Source organism: Malaclemys terrapin, chromosome 1, assembly GCF_027887155.1.
Source record: "Malaclemys terrapin pileata isolate rMalTer1 chromosome 1, rMalTer1.hap1, whole genome shotgun sequence".
NCBI lineage: Eukaryota > Metazoa > Chordata > Testudines > Emydidae > Malaclemys > Malaclemys terrapin.
The window spans coordinates 325,184,825-325,212,372 of record NC_071505.1 but is presented as its reverse complement, the minus strand read 5'-3'; the positions used below and the strand labels follow the sequence as shown (position 1 = coordinate 325,212,372).

Genomic DNA, 27,548 nt, shown 5'->3' with positions numbered 1-27,548 from the left:
TGCAGAACTGCTGCCTAGCCATTCGGTCCCTAGTCCATAGCAGTGCATGGGATTCTTCCGTCCTAAGTGCAGGACTCTGCACTTGTCCTTGTTGAACCTCATCAAATTTCTTTTGGCCCAATCCTCAGGGCCGGCTCCAGGCACCAGCATTCCAAGCAGGTACTTGGGGCGGCTATCTGCAAGGGGCGGCAGTCCGTGTGTTTTTGCTGCCCCAAGCAGCGCGCCGAATTGCTGCTGCGACAGCGGGGGCAGTCCGTGTGCTGTTAGGGCGGCACGTGTTTCCGTGGCGGCAGCAATTCGGTGGCAGCTTCTATGTTCAGCTGTCCGCGGCGGCAATTTGGCACGCTGCTTGGGGCGGCAAAAATAGTAGAGCCGGCCCTGCCAATCCTCTAATTTGTCTAGGTCCCTCTGTATCCTATCCCTACCCTCCAGCGTATTTACCACTCCTCCCAGTTTAGTGTCAGCTGCAAACTTGCTGAGGGTGCAGTCCTCCAGATCCTTAATGAAGATATTGAACAAAACCGGCCCCAGGACCGACCCTTGGAGCACTCTGCTTGATACCAGCTGCCAACTAGACATGGAACCATTGATCACTACCCGCTGAGCCCGATGATCTAGCCAGCTTTCTATCCACCTTATAGTCCATTCATCCAGCCCATACTTCTCTAACTTGCTGGCAAGAGTACTGTAGGAGACCATATCAAAAGCTTTGCTAAAGTCAAGGAATAACACGTCCACTGCTTTTCCCTCATCCACAGAGCCAGTTATCTCATCATAGAAGGCAATTAGGTTAGTCAGGCCTGACTTGCCCTTGGTGAATCCATGCTGACTGTTCCTCATCACTTTCCTCTCCTCTAAGTGCTTCAGAATTGATTCTTTGAGGACCTGCTCCATGATTTTTCCAGGGACTGAGGTGAGGCTGACTGGCCTGTAGTTCACTGGATCCTCCTCCTTCCCTTTTTAAAAGATGGGCACTACATTAGCCTTTTTCCAGTCATCCGGAACCTCCCCCGATTGCCATGAGTTTTCAAAGATAATGGCCAATGGCTCTGCAATCACATCTGCCAACTCCTTTAGCACCCTTGGATGCAGCGTATCCAGCCCCATGGACTTGTGCCTGTCCAGCTTTTCTAAATAGTCCTGAACCACTTCTTTCTCCACAGAGAGCTGGTCACCTCCTCCCCATGTTGTGCTGCCCAGTGCAGCAGTCTGTGAGCTGACCTTGTTCGTGAAGACAGAGGCAAAAAAAGCATTGAGTACATTAGCTGCTTTTTCCATATCCTCTGTCACTAGTTGCCTCCCTCATTCAGTAAGGGGCCCACACCTTCCTTGACCTCCTTCTTGTTGCTAACATACCTGAAGAAACCCTTCTTCTTACTCTTAACATCTCTTGCTAGCTGCAACTCCAAGCGTGATTTGGCCTTCCTGATTTCACTCCCACATGCCTAAGCAATATTTTTATACTCCTCCCTGGTCATTTGTCCAATCTTCCACTTCTTGTAAGCTTCTTTTTTGTGTTTAAGATTAGCAAGGATTTCACTGTTAAGCCAAGCTGGTCGCCTGCCATATTTACTATTCTTTCTACACATCGGGATGGTTTGTTCCTGCAACCTCAATAAGGATTCTTTAAAATACAGCCAACTCTCCTGGACTCCTTTTCCCGTCATGTTATTCTCCCAGGGGATCCTGCCCATCAGTTCCCTGGGGGAGTCAAAGTCTACTTTTCTGAAGTCCAGGGTCCGTATTCTGCTGCTCTCCTTTCTTCCTTGTGTCAGGATCCTGAACTCGACCATCTCATGGTCATTGCTGCCTAGGTTGCCACCCACTTCTACTTCCCCTACCAATTCTTTCCTGTTTGTAAGCAGCAGTTCAAGAAGAGCTCTGCCCCTCGTTGGGTCCTCCAGCACTTGCACCAGGAAATTGTCCCCTACGCTTTCCAAAAACTTCCTGGATTGTCTGTGCACCGCTGTATTGCTCTTCCAGCAGATATCAGGGTGATTGAAATCTCCCATGAGAACCAGGGCCTGTGATCTAGTAACTTCTGTTAGTTGCCAGAAGAAAGCCTCGTCCACCTCATCCCCCTGGTCTGGTGGTCTATAGCAGACTCCCACCACGACATCACCCTTGTTGTTCACACTTCTAAACTTAATCCAGAGACTCTCAGGTTTTTCTGCAGTTTCATACTGGAGCTCTGAGCAGTCATATTGCTCTCTTACATACAATGCAACTCCCCCACCTTTTCTGCCCTGCTTGTCATTCCTGAACAGTTTATATCCATCCATGACAGTACTCCAGTCATGTGAGTTATCCCACCAAGTCTCTGTTATTCCAATCACATCATAATTCCTTGACTGTGCCAGGACTTCCAGTTCTCCCTGCTTGTTTCCCAGGCTTCTTGCATTTGTGTATAGGCACTTAAGATAACTCGCTGATTGTCTGCTTTCTCAGTATGAGGTAGGAGTCCGCCCCTCTTACGCTCTCCTGCTTGTACTTTCTTCCGGTATCCCACTTCCCCACTTACCTCAGGACTTTGGTCTCCTTCCCCCTGTGAACCTAGTTTAAAACCCTTCTCACTAGGTTAGCCAGACTGCTTGTGAAGATGCTCTTCCCTCTCTTCGTTAGGTGGAATGGGGGTGGCGGGAAGCGGCTCAGGCCGAGGGATGTTCTGGCCGCCGCTTCCCACTGCCCGCATTGGCCTGGAGCGGCGAACCGCAACCAGTGGGAGCCGCAATTGTCTGAACCTGCGGACGCGGCAGGTAAACAAACTGGCCTGGCCCGCCAGGGTACTTACCCTGGCAGGCCGCGTGCCAAAGGTTGCTGATCCCTGGTATAAACGCTTCACCTCTCTGTACTTTGGAGACTTGCCTTCCTTTGTAAAGTAGTTTGAGATGAAAAGTATTACAAAAGTAGTATTACTCAGTACTTCTATTATAATGTACAGAACTGCAATTGAAAAGTGAAATTTCAAAGTACAATCCTGGTTTTTAATCATCACATTGTTCGGAAATTCTATTTGTAGCATGTCTGCAGAAAGTGAATGAAACCCTTGAGTCCAAACTACACCAGTATCACACAGAGTAACAGAGATGCAAACATGATAGTAACATGGGTGTTGTCTATTTTTAGTGGTGTTTTAATACTTTTATTAATATGATTGTAAATGCTAGATGCTGAACGAACATTTGTTCCAGGACAAAGACATATACTGCTAATCGAGCTTAACTCAAAGCCTAGGCTAGGATTTACACTAGAATTTACAAACGTGTTAGCACAGGTTAACATGTTAAAACATAACTAAAAATGATAAGCGTAAAGAAGCCCAGATTTTCAAAATCATCATTCCTTATATATGACTCCTTACTGATTACAAACTCTGCATCCATACAACTAGGTACTGTATCCATAAAACAAGCTTTAATTTCAGCTTCTTCAAAATTCGTTTGGGTCTCCTTGAGGCTGCTCCAATTGATGTGACTAGCAAAACTCACAATTTTCTACCGGACCAGCATCAGATCATCAATCTTTGCAATCCTACCTCCATCTAGTGGCGTTCTCTATGGACTACAATAAATACCAACATTTTTTTTCCTCAAATCTAGAAAAAATAAAACATCCGCTAAACAAGAAGAGGCAAAGCTCTGCTTTATTTTTATGAATGGAATACATTTCAAGATGTTTAATCTTATACAGTTTGCAAACTTAATTATTATTGAAATCAGACATTCTTCCTACACTATAAATCTACAACAGCCAACCTACATAGCATTTTTTTGTTTTGTTACTGTGATTATTTTCTGTAGGTCCTCTCTTTTAAATAGCTCTGCTTCTAAAAGGCATAACACTGGCACCATGTAGAGATGTGGCAAAGAAAAGGTTAATTAGTGCAATGTGCATACTCAATGTCCAATATACTGACTTGCACAAACCTTTCAGATACAATAACAGATAAAAACCCACACCCACTTTTAATTATAGTGGCCACCCACAGCTGGTTTATAAGGCTGCAAAGAATTATTACATAGTTTGCCATAAGCCACAGAAACTGGATGTTCCTAGCCTTGAGCTAGAACCAATCCTAGCAATAGGACAAACAGTGCAATCTGGTAAAAAAAGGCAGTTTACCCAACTACCTTTACCTGGTCTATAAAATGTGTGGAAGACCTAAAAAGTGGGACACGAAAGGAGGAGTATCGGCGGCAGCCATGTTAGTCTGTATCCACAAAAACAACAAGGAGTCCGGTGGCACCTTAAAGACTAACAGATTTATTTGGGCATAAGCTTTCGTGGGTAAAATACCTCACTTCTTCAGATGCATGGAGTGAAAGTTACAGATGCAGGCATTATATAATGACATATGAAGAGAAGGGAGGACCTCACAGGTGGAGAACCAGTGTTGACAGGGCCAATTTGATCAGGGTGGATGTAGTCCACTCCCAATAATAGATGAGGAGGTGTCAATTCCAGGAGAGGCAAAGCTGCTTTTGTAATGAGCCAGCCACTCCCAGTCCCTATTCAAGCCCAGATTAATAGTGTTAAATTTGCAAATGAATTTTAGTTCCGCTGTTTCTCTTTGAAGTCTGTTTCTGAAGTTTTTTTGTTCAAGAATAGTTACTTTTAAATCTGTTATAGAATGTCCATGGAGGTTGAAGTGTTCACCTACTGGCTTTTGTATGTTACCATTCCTGATGTCCGATTTGTGTCCATTTATTCTTTTACGTAGGGACTATTCGGTTTGGCCAATGTACATGGCAGAGGGGCACTGCTGGCACATGATGGCATATATAACATTAGTAGACGTGCAGGTGAATGAGCCCTTGATGATGTGGCTGATGTGGTTGGGTCCTCGGATGGTGTCGCTAGAGTAGATATGGGGACAGAGTAGGCAATGAGGTTTGCTACAGAGATTGGTTCCTGGGTTAGTGTTTCTGTGGTGTGGTGTGTAGTTGCTGGTGAGTATTTGCTTCAGGTTGGTGGGTTGTCTATAAGTGAGGACTGGCCTGCCTCCCAAGGTCTGTGAGAGTGAGGGATTGTTTTCCAGGATGGGTTGTAGATCATTGATAATGCGCTGGAGAGGTTTTAGTTGGAGGCTGTACATGATGGCCAGTGGTGTTCTGTTTTTTCCTTGTTGGGCCTGTCCTGTAGTAGGTGATTTCTGGGTATCCGTCTCGCTCTGTCAATCTGTTTCCTCACTTCCCCAGGTGGGTATTGTAGCTTTAAGAATACTTGATAAAGATCTTGTAGGTGTTTGTCTCTATCTGAGGGATTGGAACAAATTCGGTTGTATCTTAGGGCTTGGCTATAGACAATGGATCATGTGATGTGTCCTGGATGGAAGGTGGAGGCATGTAGGTAAGTATAGTGGTCAGTAGGTTTCCGGTATAGGGTGGTGTTTATATGACCATCACTTATTTGCACTGTAGTGTCCAGGAAGTGGATCTCTTGTGTGAACTGGTCCAGACTGAGGTTGATGGTGGGGTGGAAATTGTTGAAATCCAGGTGGAATTCTTCAAGGGCCTCCTTTCCATGGGTCCATATGATGAAGATGTCATCAATGTAGCGCAAGTAGAGGAGGGGCGCTAGGGGACGAGAGCTGAGGAAGCGTTGTTCTAATTCAGCCATAAAAATGTTGGCATACTGTGGGGCCATGCGGGTACCCATAGCAGTGCCACTGACTTGAAGGTATAAGTTGTCCCCAAATCTGAAATGGTTGTGGGTGAGGACAAAGTCACAAAGCTCAGCCACCAGGCGTGCTTTGGCCTCATCAGGGATACTGTTCCTGACAGCTTGTAGTCCATCCTCATGAAGATAGCTGGGAGTGCTGGTAGCGTAGGATCTGAGGAGAGAGTCCAAATAGCCAGATAATCCTGCTGTAAGAGTGCCAATGCCTGATATGATGGGGCGTCCAGCATTTCCAGGTTTATGGATCTTGGGTAGCAGATAGACTGAATACCCCTGGTCGGGGCTCTGGGGGTGTGTCCATGTAGATTTGTTCCCGTGCTGTAGCCAGGAGGAGGTGTGTGTTTAATTAATTTATTTTCCCCAAATTATTATTTCTTTAGATTGTAATAGTGCCTCAAATGTGCTAGGGACTTTCCAAAGGCAGGGGAAGACCCAATCCCTGCCCCGAAGAATGTACAGTCTAAAACAGGGGTTCTCAAGGAGGTCGCGAGCCCTCAGGGAGTCACGAGGTTATTACATGGCGGGTTGCCAGCTGTCAGCCTCTACCCCAAACCCCGCTTTGCCTCCAGCATTTATAATGGTATTAGATATATTTAAAAGTGTTTTTAATTTATAAGGGGGGGGTCGCACTCAGAGGCTTGCTATGTGAAAAGGGTCACCTTTTGAGAACCACTGGTCTAAACAGCCAAAGGAAGAGGCTGGAACTGGTGTTTTCCATAGCTCCTGCTGCCCCTGTCACTACTTCAGGTGGCCATGAGGCGGGCGAAGCAGGGGAGCAGGACTCACGTTACGTTGCTAGGTTTACCACTGGCTGAACTTGAGCCACGCTCTTGGCCTCCCTTCCCCACCTACCTCGGGCAGGGGCCGGGTCGGGGGGTGACTCTGGCTTGCAGCAGCGTCGCTCTGGGAGACCCCGGGGTGAAAAGTGCGAGCTAGAGGAGCCAGGCTGGTTAATGAGCCGCCGGAGCAGACAGCGAGCGAGGGGAGAGCGGCGGCCGCCCGCCCGCGCAGGGCCAGGAACCTTCGCCTCCCCATCCGCTCCCCCCGTCACCCGGGCGGCGCCCTGCGGGCTGCTCGGCCCGTCTCCCCGCGCCTCCGCCCAGGGGCCCAACGGCGCCCGAGCCGCGCCCCCAGGCCCTGCCGCGCTGCTGTCCCCGGGGCTGCCGCCCCTCCCTCCCCCGCCCCTGAGCTCCTATGGCAACCGGCCGGCGCGTCCCGCAGCCGGGCTGGGCGCGGCCGGCAGAGGCGGCGGCATGAGGGAGGCGGCCGGGGAGCAGCAGCAGCAGGAGCCGGCGCCCGGGGAAGCGGGAAACAGCGTCTGTGCGGAGCCGGCGGGGAGCGGCCACTGCAGCCAGCCCTGTGAGTGATGGGGTCGCCCCGCCACCCCCGGCCTTGGGGTCCCATGGCCCCGCCACCCCCGGCCTTGGGGCGTCCCGGCCCCCGTCCGTCCCCCTGCAGGGGCCCTGCCCTGGGTCCCAGCTCCCATCCATCCCCAGCCCTGGGGTGTCCTAGCCCCCGTCCAGTCCCCTGCAGAGGTACTGCCCTGCCCTGCCCTGGGGTCCCAGCTCCCATCCACCCCCCTACAGGGGCACTGCCCTGCCCTGCCCTGGGGTCCCAGCTCCCATCCACCCCCCTATAGGGGCCCTGCCCTGCCCTGGGGTCCCAGCTCCCATCCACCCCCCTACAGGGGCCCTGCCCTGCCCTGGGGTCCCAGCTCCCATCCACCCCCCTACAGGGGCACTGCCCTGCCCTGGGGTCCCAGCTCCCATCCACCCCCCTACAGGGGCCCTGCCCTGCCCTGGGGTCCCAGCTCCCATCCACCCCCCTACAGGGGCCCTGCCCTGCCCTGGGGTCCCAGCTCCCATCCACCCCCCTACAGGGGCCCTGCCCTGCCCTGGGGTCCCAGCTCCCATCCACCCCCCTATAGGGGCCCTGCCCTCGGGTCCCAGCTCCCATCCACCCCCCTATAGGGGCACTGCTCTGCTGTCATGTCTCATCTCCCCATCCATCCCCCAGCAGGGCTGCTGCCTGCCCCACCCCTGTGGTCACATGCCTCATTCATCCCCCCTGCAAAGGGCACTGTCCTGCCCCGGAATCCCATCTCACTATCCATCCCCCTTCAAGTGGGACTGCCCTGCCGTGGGGGTCCCATCTCCCCATCCATTCCCCAGTAGTTGGCACAGCCTTGGCCCTGGTGGTGTCACCCCAGCCCTCTCCTGTGGAGGGGGGGGTGTCTCACCCCATCTCCAGTCCTCATTGTGGGTGACACTGCCTCCCCATGGGTCCCAAACACCCCATCACTCTCCAGGAATCACTATCCTTTCCCTAGTGTAGTAGTTCTCAACCTTTGATCCATGAACCCCTGATGGTCCACAGGCTATGTTTAAGGATTCCATGAATGACTTAGACTGAAAAGTGACTGAATCTGTTCAACTATATGTACAGACAATAGATTTTCAAAGGGGTCCCAACCTCCATTTGAAATATTTAGGGATCCGCACATGAAAAAAGATTGAAGACCACTGTCCTAGTGGTCTCCCCCCTTCCCAGCTCATCCTTTCCTGCAGTGCCTTTCCTTGGGGGAGTCTCCCCACATCTCCCTGAAGGTCACCACACTATTCCTGTGTAGTATCAGGGGGTAGCCGTGTTAGTCTGTATCTACAAAAACAACAAAGAGTCTGGTGGCACCTTAAAGACTAACAGATTTCTCTCCTGCCCCTTCACCCTTCCTCCTATGGGTCTTTTCCTACCCCATCCCCACCCTGTAGTGAACAGTAGCTTTCCCCAGCGAGTTTCAGATATCCCCACCCTGTCAAGGACACTGTCTTTTCCTTGGGCAGGGGTGTGACCTGTCCATTTATGCTGGGTATCGCAGTGGGCTCCATCCCCCTGCACTGCCATTCCCCTGGGTTCTTCATGTGCTGGAACAACATCATGGGGTCATGGTACATGTACGCTGCAAATGGCAGCCCGTGACAGCAAGTCTCCCAGCCCAGGTCTACAGACTGGATCGTCGAGTGCTAAAAATAATTGCAGCTCACGGAGGCCCTGGGGAGCAAACAGGGGTAGGGGCTCTAGCACAAGCTGCAATGTCTACACAGCTGTTTTTAGCATTGTAGCATGAGCCCCACGAGCCTGAGTCTGTAGATCCCGGACTTCAAGACTCACTGCCACAGGCTGCTGTTTGCAATGTAGATATACTGTACCATAGTCTCAAAAGTTGCAGTGCCATGTCACGGTGGTTCAGTGAATCCACAGCACAGTCTTGCACTTTCTGAACCCTGCAAAGGTTTGCAAACAGTTCCCTTATGGCCATAATATTGGGAGCCACAGTACCACCCAAGCTTGGAATATCTGGGCCTGACTGCATACCACTGGATATCTCTAAATGATGAGAAGTGGGAAGGGGTATTAAAAACACCAGTAGAGCAGGATCAGACAAGATGTACGTTGACAGTTTGGGGCTTTAAAGTAACCAATTTTTTGCAATATGTTTTGCAAACAGGGAAGAAATTTGTATATGTTGAGCCACCTAAGAGAGTTAAGGAAGTACTTGAAGAAGAGCTTTATTTTCGGAGAGATGGTTGCCAAATTAAACATCCAGCTGCAGGTAATCTCTATAGTCAGAAAATGAGAAGTGTTTGTTTTGGAAATGGAATCTAAAATGCTGATGAGAGAGTATGCTGAAAACTGGGTCAGTTCATTAAAGCAAAACCATGATGTTGATTATCATCCTTATGGGAATGTACAGAACTTGGAGAAATCCTTATGGCCCATTATTTGTTTCATCATTCTAAAACTTGGGGAACATACAGAGCACATAGAAGTCCAAGCAATTCATCAGCTTGACATTCTAGCAATGTAGAACGTGGAAAAGACCATGTGGTTCAGTAATCTGATATATATCAAATTTTCTTATTGCAAATATACCTGTTACCTTCTTGACACCATTGCACAGAGAAAATAGCTCTTTACCTTTATTTCTTAAACACTGAGTTCAGCATATTTCTAACTCCATATTTTATTAAATTCAATTGCAGCCACTGAGACCATGGATTTAGGAACTTGTCTGATTTGCTTGTGGTCATTCAAGAGGTTTATGCTACTCTTGAATTCCCATTTGACGTGTAATCGCAAGGGGCAGAAGAGTGTTTTAAAATATGACACCTAGACTACAAGAGGTAAAGAGATCTCTGCTTCCCAGTCAGCTCTGCAACTTGCCATTTGGGATATAAATGTTATTTTTAATGTATCGGTTTCCAGGACATTTCAGTCTTTCCATTGAGCAAATCAGACTGCTACAGAACCAGCATCTGCAGCAACTTTTTAGTGCTTGCATGGTCCCAAGGGTACTTTCTGGATAAGACCCAGAGTGAGTTTAAATAAATCCTATACCAGGTCTCAAAACATAGCTTGAGTATCATTTTGTTCAATTAATATGCTCCAGTCTATACCTAGTTAAAATCATTTTAAGAACATATGATCCGTCTGTTTTTAAGTCACATGTTCAAAAACATATCCTTGTGGCTATTTTATTCTCTAAGATCTCTCCAGTCTTGATTTGTGTCTGCCTGAATCTATTAACGGAGTTTCCCAAATCCCATCATTTGAAACTAAAATTGTCCTGCACAAACAAGGCTACTGTTTCTTCTGTAGCATCCTGTCTAATGATTGTATATCACATAAAGAGGGTGCTTCTGTAATAGTCATTTTCTGGATAGGTTTCACTTATGCTACTGTTATACTGTACTTTTCCTTTTGATATATGACTTGGTTTTGTAGGATTAGATTTTTATCCGTAAATGTTGATTGCACTGTACATACAGAAACTGATAAAAAATATTTCCATTAATAATAAGCAAAATTTACCTATAGGCAAAGTAAGATAATGGTGTTAAAGAACTTATTAGAGCTTGATTTAAGAATATGTACTTTGATTATTTTGATATACGATGTTGACAATTTTGTCTTTTAACACCTATAAAGTAGGGCTGTCAAACGATTAAAAAAAAAATTGCAATTAATCACAAGATTAAAAAATAGTTACAATTAATTGCAGTTTTAATCAAACTGTTAAACAATAATCAAATACCAATTTAAATTTATTATAAATATATTTGGATGTTTTTCTTCATTTTCAAATAATATTGTTTTCAATTATAACACAGAATACAAAGTGTACAGTCAGGGCCATCCTTACCCATATGCAAACTACGCAGCTGCATAGGGCACCAGGAAATTTGGGACCCAGGATTTCCTGCAACTGTAAAAATGCAAATCAGTAAAAATAAAAACATGGTTAAAAACAAATATTGATATTATCCATCAAAATTATTTTTAAAAAATAATCTAATTCTGCCAAGCTTGTATGTGACCAAAAGCTAAATTCAGAGGTAAGTCTAAGAAGTATTTTCCATCTTCCCACTCCTCTAGATTCACTGTAACACAGGTTTTATCTTCACTGCAAAAAAGGTGTGTTTTTTACACTGAGAAAACTATGAGACATGACATAGGTAGTTTTACCTATAGCTATACCAATATAGCTACTCAAGTCCCTTGGGAACTAGCTATATTGAGTTAAAAACTACTAGGATTTTACACACATGGCTATCGCAGCATAAAAACACAACCTTTTTTCCAGTAAAGACATGGAAGGCTATGTTTTCAACTCTCCTACCATACAGTTTGGTTGCTAAACATTAATCTTGTGTGTTCCCAATATACCCTAAATTCCTTTCTGTGAAGAACAACCATACTTCCTCCACCCTGAATGGAGGCTTTTGGGCAAGAGTTCCTGACTCCTACCAAGTCCTTATTATTATGCAACATTACAATGGTCTGTGGACAAAGAGAGTGAGACCACTAATTTGCAGACTCAAGATCCAATCTTGCATTTCTTGCATACATACCCAATGTTCCTATTGAAGTCAGAATGAGTTTCGAGTGGGCTAGGAAGGCAAGTTTTTGCCCTCCAGGCATGAAAGGATTGCATTGCAGTTTAAGAAGATCCATACTAATATACCAGATTGGGAATAAGGAAGGAGGGTGTTTGGCAGAAATCACTGAAACATTCTTGGAACATTTTGTTAGCTGATGTCACTAACTGGCTTTTAATTATTAAATTGCTTTCGAAATCTCCTTTGACAACACTGAAAGGCATCTCAGCATATTTTTTTGTTGCTTGTTTAATTATTGTTTAACCTTTATATTACAGTTGTTTCATGACTATGAATTCCTACAGCTAAGCCCAGCAGATCTGACTGGTAGCTGATGTGAATGATTATTGGTAAATGAAGCTTAAAACAGTTCCTTTTTGCAATCTGTTCTCTCAGGCTGTTTTTTTCCTGCCCAATGGGCAATTGCAGATTTGGCCAAACTCACAATGAATGCAAGAGCAGTTTCTAGAAGGTGAATGAATCTGCACCTACAGGACTTTGAGTCACCACATAATAAATATAAACCTCTTTATTGTTCTTCCACATTTTTACTTAATCCTTTTCAATGCCTTGTTTAACCTGCCTTTTATACATTAGTAAGATTTTGAATGTTTTCCGTCTAACTGTGAGAATCACACTGTCATCTAGCAATATTGCTGTCTAGCTGTGAAATGTTAGGTAGCATAAAATCATTGATGTTCGAGACGGAAAAGGCCATGTAGGTCATTCAGCCCATCTCCCCGCAGGTGCAAAATTGTACCTACAGTACATTTTAATCAAACATTTGCACAGACATTAAAACCAATGTGTTGTTTTTGTTTGTTTTAAATGTTAGTTTTAAAATTATTTGATGAATCTATCATACCTACTTAGTTCATCCAGGAAGTCTGCTTTTACAGCATATCTACCAGGTCCATCCATTCATTCTGTAATGGAATCCATATATAAAGTGTATATGACACATTCGCTTCCCTTATGTAAATGGTTGTTTGAACAAACACATTAATGAGGTATCTGTCTGATTCCGCAACAGGCAGGGGCTAGTAAAATGCATTTAAATCCGCACAAGACCATTAGAGGATCTGATCCAGGAAAGTACTGAGAGTTCTCAACTACGAATGCACAGTATAACATGGGACTGGGTCCTTAGCTTTTAATAGGCTTATACAGTTAATTGTAATAGTGTCTTGCTCCTCATACATAGTATCACAAAAGGCTTTTTCTTTAATCATTACAACATGCTCTTTAATATCAGCACAGTACTAGGGTAAAATCAGTCTGAATTCCCATTAATAAAACTCTTTCTACATGAGTTATTCCTTTTAAAAAATCTCTCCAATCTTAAGGAGAGTTGAATTTTCTGTTATTTTAAAATATGCTTGCACCTGAGTTAATGTCAGTCTAAAAACCCCTTGTTCCTGTCTGCACACTCTCATCCTGATATTTCCTGCAGAAGCTGATTTTTCAGGGGGCTGGATGGGCAATCATCTTTAATAAAAAGACTTTATCTTTAGATGGGAGAAGATATAGAAAGGCTGTTTCTATTGTAACATAAATCACCAGCACACTTGGAATTGAAAGGTACCCTTAATAGGGAGACAAGGTGGGTGAGGTAATATCTTATATTGAACCAACTTCTGTTGGCGAGGTCTGGTCTGTACTACAGATCTATATCAGTATAACTGTATCGCTCAGGGGTATGAAAAATCCACTCCCCTGAGCGACGTAGTTATACTGATTTAACCCTCCGTGTAGACAGCACTATGTCGGTGGGAGAACTTCTCCTGCTGACATAGCTACTGCCTCTCAGGGTGGTGGATTAACTATGCTGACGGGAGAGCTCTCTCCTGTCGGTATAGAGCATCTTCGTTAAAGTGCTACAGTGGCGCAGCTGCATTCAGTGCAGATGCGCCATTATAGCGTTTTAAGTGTAGATTTGTCCTGAGACACAAGCTATCAAGCCGCACCGAACTCTTCTTCAGGTCTGGAAAAGGAACTCCCAGAGTCACAGCAAAAAAGGTGGAATAGAGTGTTTAGCATAGTAGTTAGCCCATAGTATAAGGGACCATTCAAGCTAGAGTGGCCCATTAACACCTCTGCAGTCATAGGATAGGGGTTAGTGGGTTACAGATTGTTGTAATAAGCCATAAATCCAGCAAGGAGTCTGGTGGCACCTTAAAGACTAACAGATTTATTTGGGCATAAGCTTTCGTGGGTAAAAACCTCACTTCTTCGGCTGCATAGAGTGAAAGTTACAGATGCAGGCATTATATACTGACACATGGAGAGCAGGGAGTTACTTCGCAAGTGGAGAACCAGTGTTGACAGGGCCAATTCAATCAGGGTGGATGTAGTTCACTCCCAATAATAGATGAGGAGGTGTCAATTCCAGGAGAGGAAAAGCTGCTTCTGTAGTGAGCCAGCCACTCCCAGTCCCTATTCAAGCCCAGATTAATGGTGTTGAATTTGCAAATGAATTTTAGTTCTGCTGTTTCTCTTTGAAGTCTGTTTCTGAAGTTTTTTTTGTTCAATGATAGTGACTTTTAAATCTGTAATAGAATGACCAGGGAGATTGAAGTGTTCACTTACTGGCTTATGTATGTTACCATTCCTGATGTCCGATTTGTGTCCATTTATTCTTTTGCGGAGGGACTGTCCGGTTTGGCCAATGTACATGGCAGAGGGGCATTGCTGGCACATGATGGCATATATAACATTAATGGATGTGCAGGTGAATGAGCCCTTGATGGTGTGGCTGATGTGGTTGGGTCCTCTGATGGTGTCACCAGAGTAGATATGGGGACAGAGTAGGCAACGAGGTTTGCTACAGGGATTGGTTCCTGGGTTGGTGTTTCTGTGGTGTGGTGTGTAGTTGCTGGTGAGTATTTGCTTCAGGTTGGGGGTTGTCTGTAAGCAAGGACTGGCCTGCCTCCCAAGGTCTGTGAGAGTGAGGGATCATTTTCCAGGATAGGTTGTAGATCGTGGATAATTGTGGACAAACAACATCACTTGTCCCAAAACCTCAGCCGTACAGAATGCAATGCCATCCACAGCCTCAGAAACAACTCTGACATTATCATGAAAGGGGCTGACAAAAGAGGTGCTGTAGTCATAATGAACAGGTCGGATTATGAACAGGAGGCTGCCAGGCGACTCTCCAAGACCACGTTCTACAGGCCACTATCTTCTGGTAGTGTTCATCTGTAGTATATTATGTTGTTTCTGTTTATTACGTTGACCAAAGATATTTATTTTAAAAGTGGTTTATATTAATTCTTTTACAGTAGCCTAGGTGAAAAGTAAAACAACCCAAGCTAGAATGATCAGTTTTAATGGTATTATTCTAATAAATTATTAACAGTGGCTCTGGAAGGAATATGGAGTGTGAAAAGAAATTTCTCCGTGGGAGGCTTGAAGCCAGCATCACAGAACAGAAACAGTTTACTTTCACAGCCCAAGTACTATTCCAGGCACGGAGGAATAAGAAGTAAGAGACAGTAATCAGTAGATTTCAACTGTAACACCTCATTTTGCAACATTAGGATGACACTGTTTTATAATATTTTTTAACATTTCAACCAACCCCTTCTTTTCCTTCAGCAATAGCAGGGCACTAGGTTGCAGACCTTACATAGGAAAGCTGCTGAGTGCTGCTTTGTTGAGCCACCTTAAGCTCTTGTGCTAAGGACCTTGCTTGAAGATGCAGAATACTTACTTTTTATTCATGTTGGTGGGTGGATCTCAATAGCTCTATGTGGATCCTGAGTCACACTTGCTCTCCTGTCTTCATGGGAGTCAGAGTTTTCTTCAGGTCTTGGACTGCAGTAACCCCCTTCCTCTGCACATCTCCCATTGGGGAGATACGAGGTTGGGGTGAGGTCTCAGTCATTTCCCTCTTTGTATGTTGGGAGGGTAGTGGGCAGCTTGGTGAGATTTCTCTTTTCCCTTACAATCTCCAAGGGGCCTCTTCAGTCCAATGGGCCTGTCCTCTCCCAGCTATCAGCATAGCACTCTCACTATGCCCAGCAGCTCGCTTCCTGAGGAATTTGTGGACTCTGTAGTGGGGAGAAAGCTGCCAAGCTCAGGGGCATACAAAGTTTATAAGGTCTGTCAGGACAGTGCTGTTAGGGCCAGGGGGAGCATGCAGAGTTCATACTCTCTGCATACTGTGTGGTTAAGTAGGGCGCCTCTTCACCAGGCTGGGGAGTGGGCACTCCAGGCAGGACTTGCTTCAGCTCTTCTGTTGCAGCTCTCTCCTCCTGCCTGGGCATGTGATTCTGTGATTAACCTATTAGTGATCCCCTAAGAACTCATTTTTGGGGGGCCCATAAATTGTTGGCTTACACACAGACATACACAGTATGTACAACTTATTTCCTCCCCAACCTCCACTGTTACTCTCCTTCCCTCAAAGGTCGCATGTTGTGCTGTGTGCAGTGCTCCACAGTGGATTTCAACACACTGTGCTCTCTTTGTCTCGTCCTGCTTCCTTACAAATATAAAATGTGCTAGAATTCTGAGGCAAAGGCTGTTTAAAAATATCCCCTGCCAAGTAAAATCTGTACTAATTTCTGTTTCCATATATTTTTCCCCCTAGGGTAGCCCCAATGAAAAGCAACATCTGTCTTTCTGGAGGACGTGGGTCAGGGCAGGCACCTCCATGTGTTACCAAACCTACGATTATTTTGTTCCAGCAAACTCAAAGTACCACAATATAGACCATGTATTATATTTTGTACAATAAAATAATAAAGCCATCTGTATTGGCACCTGATCAGCTCTAATGACAGAGCACTCCAGCTAGAAGGTGTTGAATGTGTAAAGGCGTGATTGCCAAACCTGTCTAGTTGCAGGCATTGGCAGGTACAGATCAGCCACTCAGGTTTATTGATGTTTTTTGACCTCAGATTAACATATTGGGCAAATAATCTTGTACTAAGGCCTCGGTTACATAGAAAAATTGTAGCAGTATAGTTAAAGTGGCACATTTCCCCTAGTGTGGATGCAGTTATAGCCATATAACGTGCTTATCCCGGTAGAACTTTTTTCCATATGGGAAGGGGCCTGGGGAATAAGCAATAGTGATATAAGACACCTTTATACTGGTATAACTGTGTCCACACTATAGGTTATACTGGTATAGCTATTTCAGTAAAATATCACACCCAATATCACATGCAATATAGGAGAGCGACAAGGGAGACCAAAGTAGGAAAGAGCAAAAGAGGAGGAATAAGGGGACAGAGGCAACCTAGGGGGAACAAGCAAGGTAGGTAACAGAACAGGGGGCAAATTGGAGAGAGGCAAAGAAGGAGAGGGAGGTAGATGCTGCTTTTCAGGAGAAGGAAAGATTCAAATAAGAAAATTAAATAGAAATGAGGGAAAAGCAATAAAATGGATAAGAGAAGAGGAGGTTGGAAGAGAGGGAGAATCAAGAAAAGATGCCTACAATGCGGACTTTAGTGAATTTCCTGTATTTATTTCTGCTGCTATATTTTATTGTCTTTCCTTGACATTTGTCTTGTGGCCTGAATTTTCAAAAACAATTACGTTTTGGGTGCCCAACTTGAGACACCTTAGAGGGACCTGGTTTTCACAAAATGCTGAGCACCTGCTCTGTCAAAATCTGGGCCCTTTTTGGTGTCTCCAATTGGCCGCTCCAAATCACTAGTCACTTCTGAAAATGTAGGCTTGTCCATCGAAAGTGTTGGGGAAAGTGATGGGGTCACCGTTCTGCTCAATTGTTACTGAACATTGTATTTCTTAGTCACCTGATATTACTGTAACATCCATGGCTGAGCTAAAAGGAAACCTGCATGTATCTTGGACAGCACATCAATTAGGAACTCCACAATACAAGACGCATTTACCACATGTGAACAGTGAAATGTATTTGAAGGTAAAGTGTAATTAATGCTGGTATTTTGGCCCTCTTTTTGGCAATTTTACTGTAAAGTGATACCAATCCCTACAGCAAGATTATAAAACAATTGGCAATTGTTTTAACCACCTTTGTCTGGGCTCATTTATTGATGGCAGCATCTTGTAAGCCCAAAATTAAAAGATTGTGAATCAATATCTATCCTCATGTGTTAGAGACTAAAAATGGGCACCAGGTGTTGAAGAGAATAGAAAAGGGCACCAGGGAACCCAGAAATAATAAATCAATTAACTGCAGCCTTTAGGCATTATTACAGAAAATTCTCATTAAAAAATTCTCATTAAAGAAATGGTTAATGAGAAATCCATTACTTATTGATAGAAACAGTTACAGCATATTCCCAACTACTTCTGTCACACTTTACTCCAGGCTGAATAAGCTTTAGCCCTTATCCCAGAGTTTTCATCTTCAGAGAACTTCACAAGTATTCTCACAACACACTTGTGAAGTAAGCAAGTACTATTTTAATTTTACAGAGAGGGAAACTGAGGGATGTAGGGGTTAAGTGACTTGCCCGAGGTCGATGAGGGAGCTGGAGCTCAGGAGTTCCTGGCTCCTCATTCTCTGTGCAGACAGCTAGTCCACACCTTTCATGTGGCCTGGTCCTGAGAGGTGCTGGGCTCGTGCAGCTGCCATGCTCTTGCTCTTGTTAACCATCAGTTAACATAATGAACCAGACATGAGAATTTGCCTCTTTTCTAAGAGCAGAGTTGTTATTGTCTCCAGTTTTGCAGTAACCAGTGCTAAATTCCATATGAACAGTCTTCCTTTTTACCCTAACAGCCCTATTACTCATCCACGTCCACATCACCTTGGGTCTTTTCCATACTAACCTGGCCCACCCTTAATCCAGCCAAAAAACTGCTGACAAAATCATCTTCCATTCCTGTTACTTTGCTCCCTCTGCAATTCCTGTCTTTGGGCTGAAGTAAATGGGATGAAATTCAATAAGGGCAACTGCAAAGTACTCCACTTAGCAAGTAACAATCAGTTGCACACATACAAAATGGGAAATGACTGCCGAGGAAGGAGTACTGCAGAAAGCAATCTGGGGGTCATAATGGACCACAAGCAAAATATGAGTCAACAGTGTAACGCTGTTACAAAACAGGCAAATATCATTCTGGGATGTAGTAGCAGAAGTGTTGTAAGAAGATGAGAAGTAATTCTGCTCTACTCCACACTGATTAGGCCTCTACTGGAATATTGTGTCCAGTTCTAGGTGACACATTTCAGGAAAGTTTGGGCAGATTGGAGAGAGTCCAGAGAAGAGCAAAAAAAAAAAAAAAAAAAAAGATTAAAGGTCTAGAAAACGTGACCTATGAGGGAAGATTGAAAAAAATTGGGTTTGTTTAGTTTGGAGAAGAGAAGACTGAGAGGGGACACGATAACAGTTTTCAGGTACCTAAAAGGTTGTTACAAGGAGGAAGGAGAGAACTTGTTCTCCTTAACCTCTGAGGACAGGACTAGAAGCAATGGGCTTAAATTGCAACAAGGGCAGTTTAGGTTGGACATTAGGAAAAACTTCCTAACTGTCAGGGTGGTTAAGCACTGGAATAAATTGCCTATGGAGGTTGTGAAATCTCCATCACTGGAGGTTTTTAAGAGCAGCTTAGACAAACACCTGTGAGGGATGGTCTAGATCAGTGTTGGGGCTTGCAGGGCTGCTATGGGCCTCTCCCCTGACCCCGGAACTCCCTGCTGCCAGCTGGGGGGAAAAAGGGCTCCTTCCCCCAGAGCTCCCATGCTGCCTGCCAGCAGGGAGGAAAAAGTGCCCCTCCCCTGGAGTTCCCGTGCTGCCTGCCAGCAGAGAGAGGGCTGGGGGAGTCCTCTGGCCCCAGCCCCGGGGCAGCCTGCCTGCATCCCAAACTCCTCATCCCTGGCCACATCCCAGAGCCCAGACCCCTGCATCCCAACCCTTTGCCCCAGCCCTGAGCCACCTCCTGCTCCCTGAACTCCTCATCCCCACTCCACCCTACAGCCCTCACCCCAGCCAGAGCCCTCACCCTCTGCCCTACCCTGAACAACCTCTCACACTCCGAACCCCTCAGCCCCACCCCATGTGGCTCTCACATTGAAGGTTTTTTGCCAAAGTGGCCCCCACTTAAAAAAAGAGCACTGGTCTAGATAATACTTAGTCCTGCCATGAGTGTAGGGGACTGGACTAGAGACCTCTTGAGGTCCCTTCCAGTTCTGTGATTCTATGTATGATAGTCACTGGTATAGTACAGATGGGAGAGAGATCAACCTAGAGTAGCGTTTCTCAAACTGGGATCCGTGGACCCCGAGGGAACTCCAGGGGCCCCGTGGGCCCCGCTGATCAACTCCTCCCCCTCCCTCTATCTTCCAGAGGCACTGAAGCCAAACCGGGAGATTTTAGCCACTAAAACTCCGGCGCTGCAGCAGGGCTAAGGCAGGCTCCCTACCTGCCCTGGCTCCGGACCTTTCCCGGAAGTGTCCGCTACATCCCTGTGGCCTCTGGCGGGGGCAGGGAGTCTCTGTACACTGCCCCAACGCTAACTCCGCAGCTCCCATTGGCCGGGAACTGAGGCCAATGGGAGCTGCAGGGGTGGTGCCTGGGGGAAGGGGCAGCACGCAGAGACCACCTGCCCTCCCCACCTAGAAGCCGCCACCAGAGGGATGTGTCAGTTGCTTTCGGGAACCACCTGAGGTAAGTGCCTCCCCTCACTCCCTCCCGCTCCCCAACCCTCTGCCCCAGCCGAGAGCCCGCACCCTTCACCCCCTCCTGCACCCAAACTCCCTCCCAGAGCCCATACCTCCGCTGACACCCAACCCCCCCCCAGAGCCTCCTGCACCCCTCCTGCCCTCAAACTCCCTCCCAGAATCCGCACAGCTCACCTCCTCCCGCACCCCAAACCCGTGCCCCAGCTCAGAGCCCATACCCCGCACCCAAGCTGTCTCCCAGAGCCCACACCCCACACCCCCTCCTGCACCCAAACTCCCTCCCATATCCTGCACTCCCTCCTACACCCCAACCCCCTGCCCAAGCCTGGTGAAAGTGAGTGAGAGTGGGGGAGAGCAAGCGATGGAGAGACGGAGGATGGAGTGAACAGGGGGCGGAAAGACGTGTGGTGGGGCTGTGGGGGAAGGGGTGGAGTGGGAGTTGGGGGCGGGGCCCAGAGCTGAGTGGGGGCTTAGGGAGTCCCCAAATTTTTTTAAATCAAAGTGGGGATCCTTGGGTTGCTAAAGTTTGAGAACCACTGACCTAGAGCATGGTTATTTACCTAGGGTAACATTTTCAAAAGCATAAAAGGGTGTAGCTACAATGCAATGTAAGCCCAGGCTCAGATTCAGGCTCAATCCCAAACCCACCTTCCATCTACGCTCAATCTAACATAAGAGCGGCCAAACTGGGTCAGACCAAAGGTCCATCTAGCCCAGTATCCTGTCCTCCGACAGTGGCCAATGCCAGGTGCCCCAGAGGGAACGAACAGAACAGGTGATCCTGTCACAGGCCCAAGGACACCCTCCCTTAGGGGGTCCCATGGGGAGGCAAATTAGCATTGTATGTTGCTAACGCGATTGCAAGCATTGCAAGGCATTTCGTGGGAGGGTCAAAGGTGTGTGAGTGTAAAGTGGAAGATTCCTTTGCAGGTTGCGAAAGGCCAAAGGGGGAGGGAGGAAGAGAGCAGAGAACGGGTTAACTTGACACTTCAGCTAGCTCCATCTGAAGATAAGACGCTGACCCCGGTCCAAGGTCATGGGCTCGACGAGAAATCTGCAGCTGCCCAGCCATGAGAAGAGGAGAACTAAATTGAGCAGGGCTGCAGAGATTGCAGTGAGAACAGTGAGAGTGAATGAGATGGCGAAGGCCAACGGGGGGGAAAACAAAGTCTCTGAAGCCGGTGTGTTTTGGGAAAGCCAAGGAGGCCACAGCAAGTCATTTTGGACTGGTACAAAGAGCACCGGGCACAGAGGGCCCTGAACGAAAACACCCCCAAAAGAACCCAGGACTTAAAAACCATCCCAAGAGCAAAAGCAAGTCGGAGATCACAGCGGACCCTGGACGACCCACTCACGGGACAAGAACTCCCGTCTACCCTTCCCCGCTCTTCTTCTTATGTTACACCCAGGCTTGGCCAGCCTCGGGTAGTGCGGGTGTGAGTATGAAAGTGGGCTAGAGCTTGGGGCACTAACGCTTTGCTTTTTCCTTCTTCTGAGTGACGTGGGGGATCCCCAGCACTCTCTGCTGTTATTTTATTATTTTATCAATAAAGCTTTAAACTTTAGACACTTGGTGTGCTCTTCATCTCCTCCCCTAAAGATCCTGTGGCCTCAGCCTGATCACCTGATGCCCCAGGCAGATTGGTAACATAAATCTGTCACAATCCATCCCCTGTCGCCCATTCCCAGCTTCTGGCAAACAGAGGCTAGGGACAGTATCCCTGCCTATCCTGGCTAATAGCCATTGATGTGTCTAACTTGGGCCCAGGACACTGAGGGGTGGAGGGTTTGAGACAGAGTCCCACGGAGGCACAGGCCCAAACTCCATCATTTTGCAGTGTGAACACAGCTCAGCCTGGGCCCCCTGTCTTAGGTCCTGAGAGTCCACCAATGCTATCCCACAATCCCATGGGATAGTGTCCTTTCTATCCCAAGACTGGCCAATCGATTCCCCGGAAACTGAAGCAACCCCATGGTTCAAGTACAGCTGTTCAGCATTTAACCCTTCCATTTTGTTTTGACTGCTGAGCTGCACACAGAATAAACCTTCCCCTGCATTTGTAATGGCCACTGACATGAAGAAATCCTTCGCCAAGCATGCTGCTAACTGGTCATGGGAACACAGCCAGACTTTGGTGAATCTCTGGTGTGAGGTAAGTAAGTGCTTTGACTTTAGCAAAGGAATGACCACGCATACCAGTTAATAGCAAAGAAGCTGGCAGCATTTGGGATTCACTGGACCAGTGACCAGTGCAGGGAGCAGATTAAATGGCTCAAGACCAACCACAGGAAAGTCAGGGATGACAACTGCACCTCTGGGAAGTTTTATGAGGAGTTTTACTGGGTGCTGGGTACTGTGCTGAGCGCAGAACCAGTCTCGCTTCACAAAAGCCTGGTCAGCTGGGACAGTGACCTTCTCACCCCTGACTCCAATATAGGACTGGAGGGGAGGCAGCAAGCATCAGATGAGGCTGCCGAAGTGACTCTTGTAGTCACACTGGTCCCCAAGGAGGCTCTGCCACCAGAGCAGCTGCAGCACATTCTGGGTCCCTATTCAGAGCAGGTTTTTGGTCCCCCCACCTGTCTGTGGAGGAGCTGTCCACTGCAGAACCAGCATCAGAAACACAAGAGGCAGAAGTAGCCCAGAGCCTGGTAAGTTTCTGATCCCATGTTTGTTGTTATTAATACTGTATGGGGAAGAGAGGGATTTCTGGTTTATGACCCATTGCAAAATTTATTGCAAGCCATAGGCAGCAGCATGCATCCACTAATGGTGGATTACACTTCAGCATCCTGGCGTTACCCTCACCACCACCACCATATGGAGCTCAAAATGGAGACTGAGAAGCACAAACAATAGTGAAACAAACATTTAAAATGAAATTTTTACTAGAAATGTACACATTCTTACAGAGATGGGCTGGGGGTGTTTAAAGTAAGAATTTGTTTGCCTTCCCCTTGAATATGTCAGGCTGTACAATTCGGGCATGCCACAACAAAACAAACTGTTGTAAATAGAACAGGGGGAGGGGAGGGGAAGCAATAGTTAAATTTAGTCCACAGGTGACAAAATCAATGTCCAGAGTATGGGGGAGGAGGGGCTTGTATGCAGTCCAGAAGTGTGCCAGGGCAGTAAGGAGGATGGCTATGTAGTTCTTTGAGATGAGAGAGACAAGGTGGGTGAGATAATATCTTTGATTGGACCAACTTCTGTTGGTGAAAGACGCAAGCTTTAGAGCTACTCTAAAACCCCAACATGGCTACAACAACACTGCAAACAACAATAGTTCTTTGAGAGTCCATATTATCGTGTGTGTTTGCATGGAGTCCCTGGGTATATTCATTCAGAGCAGCCTACATCAGGTACTGAATGGAGCCCATAGGAAGGCAGTCACCCATGTGGATGCTAATACAGTATCCTGTTGATTCCCCCATGAATTTTGACCCAATCCCAGGTTCTGATAGCCACAAACTTTTCCCATAGTAGGAACTCCAGATAGGTAGTCAAATTTCAGGGCAGAGCATATTTCTTAGGCCCTCCTCTGTAAGTCACCAGCCCACTCCATTCGCAGATGGGTTACTCTGTCACCATAAATTTGAAAACCTCTGTGGCATACACATCTGGCTCGCCACTGGCAGCTTGGAATAAAATCTCCCTTTACCATTCTGGAACCTCTAGGATTGTGATGTCCTCAAGAATGTGGAATGCCCGAAAGTACAGAAGAGGCTCATGTAGTACACCCTGTCTCTTCCCACCCCAAAAAGGCTAAGGAGCTCTGCAATTTTTAAACAAATAAGCAAACTAAAATGTAAATTCTAATTTGCCATTGTCTGTCACAAGCAGCATCGGCCAATTCCATTCTTTCATGTCTGTATTGTCCTATTCTACCTCCACCTCTCTCAGGCACATTTGGTAGGGCAGAAATCACTGCTGGAATGTCCACCAGCATCTCATGGATGCTAGGCCTGTTTTCAGGCCTGGTGGCTGAACTTTGTGACTTTGTCCTCACCCACAACTATTTCAGATTTGGGGACAATTTATAGCTTGAAGTCAGCAGGACTGCTATGGGTACCCGCATGGCCCCACAGTATGCCAACTTTTTTATGGCTGACTTAGAACAACGCTTCCTCAGCTCTTGTCCCCTAATGCCCCTACTCTACTTGCGCTACATTGATGACATCTTCATCATCTGAACCCACGGGAAGGAGGCCATTGAGGAATTCCACCAGGATTTCAACAATTTCCACCCCACCATCAACCTCAACCTGGACCAGTCCACACAAGAGGTCCACTTCCTAGACACTACGGTGCTAATAAGCAATGGTCACATAAACACCACCCTATACCGGAAACTTGCTGACCGTTTTACTTACCTATATGCCTCCAGCTTTCATCCAGACCACATCACACGATCCATTGTCTACAGCCAAGCTCTAAGATACAACTCCATTTGCTCCAATCCCTCAGACAGAGACAAATACCTACAGGATCTCTATCAAGTGTTCTTAAAACTACAAAAGCTACAACAACTGGTGAAGTGAAGAAACAGATTGACAGAGCCAGAAGGATACCCAGAAGTCACCTACTACAAGATAGGCCCAACAAAGAAAGTAATAGAACGCCACTAGCCATCACCTACAGCCCCCAACTAAAACCTCTCCAGCGCATCATCAAGGATCTACAACCTATCCGGAAGGATGATCCCTCACTCTCACAGACCTTGAGAGACAGGCCAGTCCTCGCTTACAAACAGCACCCCAATGTGAAGCAAATACTCACCAGCAACTATACACCACATAATGAAAACATCAACCCAGGAACCAAACCCTGCAATAAACCCCGGTGCCAACGCTGTCCACATATCTATTCAAGGGACACCATCATAGGACCTAACTACATCAGCCACACCATCAGGGGCTTGTTCACCTGCACATCTACCAATGTGATATATGTCATCATGTGCCAGCAATGCCCCTCTGCCATGTACATTGGCCAAACCAGACAGTCTCTACACAAAAGAATAAATGGACACAAATCTGACAGTAGGAGAACACTTCAATCTCCCTGGTCACTCAATAACAGACCTAAAAGTGGCAATTCTTCAACAAAAAAACTTCAAAAACAGACTCCAATGTGAAACTGCAGAACTGGAATTAATTTGCAAACTGGACACCATCAAATTAGGCCTGAGTAAAGGCTGGGAGTGGTTGGGTCATTACAAAACCTAATTTCCCCCTACTGTTACTCACACCTTCTTGTCAACTGTTTGAAATGGGCCACTCTCATTACCACTACAAAAGTGATTCTTCCTCCCTTGGTATCCTACTGTTAATTGAATTGTCTCGTTAGACTGACCTCCCACTTGGTAAGGCAACTCCCATCTTTTTGTGTATTTATACCTGCTACTGTATTTTCCACTCCATGCATCTGATGAAGTGGGTTCTAGCCCACGAAAGCTTATGCCCTAATAAATTTGTTAGTCTCTAAGGTGCCACAAGGATTCCTTGTTGTTTTTGCTGATACAGACTAACACGGCTACCACTCTGAAAGCTGTCTTAAAATTATGACTCCTCCATGTTGCTGGTTCTGGTTACCGGGAGCGAGCAGGGTCCACATACTCGAGGCTCACTAACTCTGGGTTGACATTGCAGTGAAAGTATACATCTACTTCGCAATAAGAAACCTTTGGCACTGAGTCTCAGAGCCCAGGGAGCTGACTTAGGCTTGGGCTCTGGGGCTACAAAATTGTAGTGTAGACATTTGGGCTCGGGCTGGAGCCCAGATTCTGACACCCTTTCCCCTCGTGGGGGCTCAAAGCTCAGGCTCCAACCGGAGACAGAACGTCTACACTGCAATTGTATAGCCCCACAGCTGAGCCCTGGGAGCCTGAGTCAGCTGACCCCGTGGCCATGCTGCAGGTCTTTTGTCACAGTGTACACATAGCCAGAACCCAGGCGCCAGCTCAAGCCCAAACATCGACCATGTAATTTTATAATCCTGCAGCCTGAACCCCCGTCAGCTGGCCCAGGCCAGCTGCAGCCATGCCGCGGGTCTTTTATTGCAGTGTAATGTACCCTAAGTAACTTAGGAGCCCAAGTTCCATTTTCAAAAATGATTGAAGCATGTAGGAGTTACTTTTAGTTACTTGTAATGAGATTAGCTTCACAGGGCCTCAATCATATTCCATTTTCAAAAGTGACTTAGGCACTATGAAGCCTAAGTAGGGTGACCATACATCGTTTTGGCCGGGACAGGCCCTTTTTTAAGCCCTGTCGCGGCCGTCCCGACTTTTCTGGCAGAAGTGGGCATTTGTCCCGTTTGCTCTTCCAAACTGACCACGTTGGAAAGCACAAATGGGACAAATGCCCATTTTGTCAAAGTGGAGAGCAGAGGAGGGTGAGCAGCGATGCCAGCTCCGTGCAGGGGGGGAGACAGGGCTCAGGCGAGGGGCTGACAGGGCTCAGGTAAGCAGATCAGGCCAGCCCCATGTGGGGAAGGGGGGGCAGGGCTCAGGCGAGTGGCTTGGACCAGTCCTATGCCGGGGGGGGGGGGCGGGGGGGTGCAGGGAGAGGAAGGAGGCCCTCAGGCTAGTCCCATGCGGTGTCCCATTTTCCCTTTGGGAAATATGGTCACCCTAAGTCTAAGGGTGCATTTACACTGAAGCTGGGAGAAAGCTTCCTAGCCCAGACAGAGCGACACACACTAGCTCTGCTTGAGCTAGCATCCTAAAAATAGCAGTGTGGACATTGCAGCATGGGTGGTGGCATGAGTTCACCACCTGAGTATGGACCCAGGGGAGCTGCCAGGCTTGCATTCAGGAAGCTAGCCCATGCAGTCACCCATGCCACAACATCCACACTGCTATTTTTAGCATGCTAGCTCAAGCACGGCTAGCACATCTGTCTACTTGACCTGGGAGTCGCTTTAGGCATTATGATTGCCTACACTGCAATAAAAAACCTGTGGCACTGAGTCTCAGAGCCCAGGTCAGCTGACTCAGGTTGTGGGGCTATAAAACTACAGTGTAGGCATTTGGGCTCATGGTGGAGCCCAGGCTCTGAGACGCTCCCCGCTCCCAGGCTCCAGCCTGAGCCTGAATGTCTACACTGCAGTTTTACAGCCCTGCAGACTGAGCCATTCAAGCCCAAGTCAGCCGTGCCGCGGGTCTTTTATTGCAGTGTAGACATATCCTATGAAGCCTAAGTCTCACCTTGCTGCAATGAAGATGGTGTAAAATTGACTATAAGGAGCACAGCAATTTCCTTTCACCCTCTGTCTAGTTTTGTCCATCTAGTCTGGTGTCCTA

General features: G+C 46.9%; 1 protein-coding gene across 1 annotated transcript; it reads left to right on the top strand.

Annotated features, from left to right (window-relative positions):
• The first annotated feature begins 6,009 nt into the window (after window positions 1–6,009).
• On the top strand, window positions 6,010–17,621 carry C1H11orf97 (chromosome 1 C11orf97 homolog). The gene is made up of 4 exons (XM_054015629.1): window positions 6,010–7,038; window positions 9,185–9,289; window positions 14,977–15,102; window positions 16,213–17,621. Exons 1-4 carry the CDS (start codon window positions 6,633–6,635, stop codon window positions 16,215–16,217), a joined length of 642 nt encoding a protein of 213 aa, XP_053871604.1. The 5' UTR covers window positions 6,010–6,632; the 3' UTR covers window positions 16,218–17,621.
• Window positions 17,622–27,548: the final 9,927 nt, after the last annotated feature.